The 6184-nt window shown below is 37.1% G+C and overlaps 1 protein-coding gene and 1 non-coding gene across 3 annotated transcripts in view; both read right to left on the bottom strand.

Annotated features, from left to right (window-relative positions):
- Window positions 1-619: 619 nt before the first annotated feature.
- The window catches only part of SUZ12 (SUZ12 polycomb repressive complex 2 subunit), a 43192-nt gene continuing 37627 nt past the window's right edge, over window positions 620-6184 (bottom strand). For both annotated transcript variants that reach the window (XM_034640236.1, XM_034640237.1), the window contains 2 exons: window positions 6082-6161; window positions 620-2978 (listed from right to left, as the gene is read on the bottom strand). In XM_034640236.1, the coding sequence (XP_034496127.1) occupies window positions 2633-2978; window positions 6082-6161 (426 nt within the window). In that variant the 3' untranslated portion in view covers window positions 620-2632. The remainder of the gene's footprint in view (window positions 2979-6081; window positions 6162-6184) is intronic.
- LOC117795885 lies at window positions 5650-5840 on the bottom strand. Its single transcript, XR_004620032.1, has one exon. It is a non-coding gene; the product is annotated as a U2 spliceosomal RNA (small nuclear RNA).

Below are 6184 nucleotides of genomic sequence, written 5' to 3'. Positions count from 1 at the left end.
ACCATCAGGCAGTACTAAGGTCGGTGAGATGGACCTTGCAATGTGCTTAGAAGAAACCTAGAGTGAGCGCTGGAAGCACAGAGGGGCACTCAGCTCGAAGAATCCAGAGAGGCATGTGTACAGGCGACACGCTATTACTAGGAAATAAAGCAAGAAGAGCTGAACTGTCAACTCCTCTGTAAAGTTCCCCTAACTCTTCCAAAGTTAACTTCAACAACTACTAACCTCATAGAATATTGTATATAACTTTATTACACAATATATCATTTTACTTTATAATTCTCATTTGTATCTCACTCTATGAGCTTTCTGAAGGCCAAGATAAATTCTTTTTCATTAAAAAGAAAAAAAATCCACAACCAAAGATGAATAGCTGTTAGGTTAACTAACATTGACATTACTCTGAACTACAAATTTTTTTTTAAGTATTACCATAAATAACATGCCAGTTGCAACTGATGTTACTAGAATTGAAAGTAAGATTTTGCGGATTTTTTTTTTAAATTTCTTATTAACGCCGACCGATGGGTGTAATTTTTCTGGATCCTTACTATCCTAGCCAAACGAAAATTTTAGTACACACGTTAACAATGCATAATAATAAAAACCAAAACCAAAACAGAATACAGCTTTTATATTATTGAACTTTATGTACAAAATCATTTGATTTCAAATAAACATTTAATGTAAAAACAAACGTTCTTTTAAACTGAAATTTTTTTTTTACATCTACTGTACCATTCAAATGCTTTATCATCTTACATGATTTCTTCAAAATCTCTTATCAAGGGTACATATAGAAAAGCATTTTTTTTTATAAATAGAAACAAAGGGATTTTTTCAGCTTTTATTATAAGATGACATAAAAAGTTTACTCAACAGAAGTAATTTCATTACTATTTGGGGGAGGGAATCACCAACTTTTTGTGCAAACAATGCTAGCCTTCTTTTAAGCATTAAGAGCATAACTGCTTAAGAAATGACATAAGCAATAATTCTACACCTACATCTCCCCTAAAATAATCTATTTTTTTTTTTACATATGTGCACAGCTTTAGCAAATTAAAGCCCGAGAGAAATGCTCGAGATTCCCTATCCAGAGGCATGATCAGAGTTCACCGTAACTCACCATTTAGAGAGCTTACCCATCAAGGAGTCTGTAATGAAAGCTGCAGTTTCCCTCTTTCCTATTTTTCTTAACACAAAAATCAATGACTAAGAACTTAATACTGGATGACAAATCACATCCACACTATTAGTTAAATAGCCTCACAGTTAAACACATCTTAAAAGACCAATCAAATCAGTATTTACATTTTATAAATTTCTGAAGACACCATTAGAAAGCTTATATATCCCTTCATTAAACAAAATAGGGAACTGCATCTGATGGTGGTGGAATGAAATTAAAAAATTAAAAATACCTGTATTTACAGCAGCATTGATCCTTTATAAATAAAGAATATGAAAATGCAATTATTTTTAAGGATAATAAAAAATTGAGGTGATGTTACTCAACCACAGTGCTTGGAGCTGGAATAAAAATCTATTGGTGCTTGTTAATGTGCCAGTAGTGAAACCACTTTCTGTTGGAGAAAATCCAACTGCAAATATGTGCACTGAAACACATACATCACAGGGCAAAACTGCTCACAACAATTCAAGTCAGCTTATCTGTATTGGATATTCTAATCATGAAATACATTACAAAGACATCCTTGCAAAGAAAAAAACAAGTTATAACATTTTCTGGTTCATTTTTATAGAACATTTCCTTCCTCGAAAGTGGCATCTTAAAAATCCCAAACTCATTCTTTCCTTGGTTTATAATGAAAAGATGTGGACAGCTGAATTTTCAATGTGACTACCATATTGAAAAACAAAAAACAAACCCAAAACAGCAAATGTTCAAGTTTTAAAAAATATACTGGGTGAGCAATGCAGTAAAAGCATCCACATAAAAACAAAATGGTCAGTAACCTTGTGAGCCAACATGACATTTCACGGTCAACAATGTGAAAAACTGACATTTTCTCAAACAGGCATAAGATGAAGAAGTGCTATTTTGAAATTGTAAAATGAACTTCTATAAGAATCTTACATTGTAGTTTTTCATTCCAAATTGATAAATGATTTCAAAATCAAGGATCAAGGCTTGATTGCAAATAATAATACAACATAATTTCCCAAAATCTGCAATTTCTGAAAGGAATCACACTCCCATTTTCCCTCCCCAAAAAAGGTTTCACAATTACAGAGTAGAAAAATGGCCAGTCATAAATGCAAAAAACATTATAATTTAAATATATGAAATAATTTCTAGATTACCAATTCAATATATTTCATAAGACAATTGCTGAAGTTAAAAATACTTTCTTTGAACTATTGCTTTTCATGCTCAAACCAGAGAGTGTTGTAATGACATCAATGAAACAGACACACATGTAATGCTGCATGACGAACTGAAGTCGAGCCCTGACACAAATACCCTTGTTGAAATCATTTACTTCATCTAACAGTGCCTGTTTGAAACCTATGATTACAAACGAAAACAAAACTCCTCCTAGAGGCTGAATTCCCTAGAATGCAATTTCAGTGTTTGTCCATAACATGGGGTTAAGGTTTTTTCTTTTCAGAGTTTTTGTTTTTTGCTCTGTTTTGAAACCCCTGAGACACCATCTGCTTCCAAAGCTTTCTCTTTTGAGTTAATTTCACTAAATCCATTTGCTGTCCCATTTTGTTCTTCAGTGATTTCTTCATTTGCAGGGGAAGCAGATTCTCCTTTTTCTAATTTTTGCTGCATTTCACGGAGCTTGGTAACAGCTTTATCTATTGACATTATGCTAATAAGATTAAAGTCATGCATGCTGACTAGATGAAGCATGAAGTTTCGACATAAATTCTTCTTAATTATTTTCTGTCCATAGTTTTCTACAAACAGCATACACGCATGATTCATTTGATTGTCAGCAATAAACCTATTTAATAAAAATAACACAAACATCAATAGTGATAGAAAGCATTTTTGTCAATGCAATATGGTAACTATGATAGACCAGTAAATGATGATTTAACAATTAGTAAAACTACAGTGAATCTGAGATTCAATGACCTGAATGGACTTAGCATTTAAAAAATTTAAAGAGATTTAATTTAACCAGGACTTAAATAGATGTCATTTCTGTTTGTCCTAATGAAATGGCATACAACAGTATTAAAAGTGTAGACCATTTTCGCTTGCAACAGCACTTTCATGAACTTTCTACATACACACTATCCTCCTTTAAGTCTCTCTTGACCTTGACATACTTTCCTATTTCAGAACCAGTGTTTCTCTGCATTTTCACTTCATGGAAAATGTTTAAAGAAACGAATATGCCACATTTGTGACAATATGGATGGATCTTGAAAGCATTACTCTAAGCCAGACAGAAGGACAAACACCATATGCTCTCACTTATATGTGGAATCTAAAAAAACAGAGGTGCCTGGCTGGCTCGGTTGGTCGAGCGTGAGACTCTTGATCTCCGGGTCATGAGTTTGAGCCCCATGATGGGTGTAGAGATTACTTAAAAAAATAAATTAGAAAAACAGTAACAAAACTCATAGATCAAACTTGTGGGGTACCAGAGGCAGAAAGTGGGAAGAGGGAAGACTGGAGGAAGGTGTTCAAAAGGTACAAACTTCCAGTTATCAGATAAATAAAGTACTGGGATAGAATGTACAACATAATGACAACAGCTAACACTGCTGTACGATACACAGCAAAGCTGTTAAAAGAGTAAATAAATAGTAAGCGTTCTCGACACAAGGAGAAAACACGACAGGATTTCGAGGTATTGTAGCAATGTACATACTATTTTTTTAATCCTTGGCAATAAGTGAAAATTGGGTCATTTAAAAAAGGGACATATTTAAAGTGGAAACTGCTGTTAGAGCTAACCCTTTCTTACATAAAACCATTTTTCTTTCTGCAGTTACTTTATTTTATCTATGTAAGAGGGATGTTAGCTGAATCTATTGTAATCATTTCACAATAAATGTAAATTAAACCATCATACTAAGTATGTCTTAAACTTACTTACACAGCAATGTATGCCAATTATGTGGCTTTTTTGCCACGTTAAAAAAAAACTGAAGATGTCACAACAAATGTGGTACGGCATGGCTGTGTTGATAGAAAGCAAGTAGGGTGCACCCACAATGATTAAATTTGAAAAAATCTAATTAAACCAAATAGGAGAATGGCTGCTCAGTTACCCACTGAAACTGAGAGTCCCAACAAAGTCTGTAAAGCCTACCCGCAGATATTTTGAAATCCAAAGTTTACCCAACTACCTGCCACTTTATAATGCTAGCATAGTATGAACCCCAACAGTTGTTATGCTAACCGAGTTAGATTAAGGAATGAAAACAGAACCCAGTAAAGTAATGGTAGGACTAAAATTACATCTTCGAAACTGACCCATTAAGACAAAAGAAAAAAAACAGACTTAACCTAAGTTTTGAAATACAGAAATTACTCCTGAGTTTTAATGACTACACCAGGGACCATTTTCTGTAAAAGGCTAGATAAGTAAACATTTTAGGCTTTGCAAGCCATATGTGATCTGTTGTCTTCCTCTTTTTTTTTTTTTTTTTTCCAACCCACCAAAAATGTGGAGACTATTCTTAGCTTAAGGCAGTGTATAAAAAAAGGCTATGGCCCATGCAACCCCAGACATCTGGGCTGGAACTTATGTACCAATTCCTCTTTACTTCCTAAGAGTAAAGAAATAAAAGTGCCCCTTACCATTTATTTCATTATAAATGAAAAAACTTTGGCTGCTTGTGCTATAGAAGAAAGCCTTAAATGAGGATCCAATAATAATGAAGGTATAGAAGAAAAATATGTGTTATTGACAGGCAAATGGTTCACACACAGAGGAGGAGGCAGAGCTGCATGAAAAACACCACTTGGGGGGCGCCTGGGTGGCACAGCGGTTAAGCGTCTGCCTTCGGCTCAGGGCATGATCCCGGTGTTATGGGATCGAGCCCCACGTCAGGCTCCTCCGCTGCGAGCCTGCTTCTTCCTCTCCCACTCCCCCTGCTTGTGTTCCCTCTCTCGCTGGCTGTCTCTATCTCTGTCAAATAAACAAATAAAATCTTTAAAAAAAAAAAAAGAAAAAAAAAGAAAAACACCACTTGGGAAGATACTTCGAGCCACAGTGGCACAAGAAATACGTACTGTTCTACCCTGACCTCCGNGTCCAGTCCTACGTGCGCACGGGCGTTGTGTGTTGTGTTTCCACCGAAAACTGCGCGGAAAGCGGCGAAGAGAACGCAGGAAAAGCCGTTCGAGAAAAGGCAGCAAATGCCCGGGCAAAACCCCAATCCTGATGGCCGCTGGCGCACCAGTGACGTCACCCAAGTACAGGCCAGGAAAGAGGGAGGTCAGGCTCCAGCCGCCCACGCCGAAGACTGCTAGCGCCTGGCTGTCAAGCCTCCTGCCGCGCCGCCACCTAGCAAGTACTAGCGGAAACGCTCGCGCGCCGAAAGGCTCGGCGGGGAAGTGCACGGGAGAAGCCCAAGCACAGTCTTCACACACGCCGACGGGGCAAAAACCGCCCGGCCCCGAACCTGTCTTTCGTACCGTAGGTATGATCCCCGAGGGGGTGCACCGTTCCTGGAGGTACTGCAATACCAGGTCGATGCGTGGAGTGGACGGAGCAAGCTCCTATTCCATCTCCTAGCTCCAAAAATCCATTTAATATATTGTCCTCGGATAGAGGTCGTATCAGATATTAAACTGATAAGAACAGATACTACACTTGATCTTAGCCAAAAGGCCGAGAAGCGATGGAAACAGAGAATCTTAAGCAGGCTTCGCACTGAGTGCAGAGCCCGATACAGGGCTTGACTGCACAACCCTGAGGTCATGACCTTAGCCAAAATCAAGAGTTGGACACTTAACCAACTGAGCCACCCAGGCAACCCTAAGCCAATGGAACTTTAAATAAGATTCAAACATAGATTTAAAGAAAATGAAGCAGCAAGAAGAGCATAAAGGAAATGGAATATTTAAATTTAGAAATACCCTACCCATGTTTCATGACATGGAGATTCCACAGTTTCATCACTTCTTTCTCTCCTTCATTAACATCAGAAAATTCCTCGATTTGCTTAAAAAAAAAAAAAAAAAAAA

The sequence above is a fragment of the Ailuropoda melanoleuca genome, chromosome 13 (assembly GCF_002007445.2).
Source record: "Ailuropoda melanoleuca isolate Jingjing chromosome 13, ASM200744v2, whole genome shotgun sequence".
NCBI classification, from domain to species: Eukaryota; Metazoa; Chordata; class Mammalia; order Carnivora; family Ursidae; genus Ailuropoda; species Ailuropoda melanoleuca.
The sequence above is the reverse complement of the archived record's forward strand: the minus strand, read 5'-3'. Positions and strand labels throughout refer to the sequence as shown.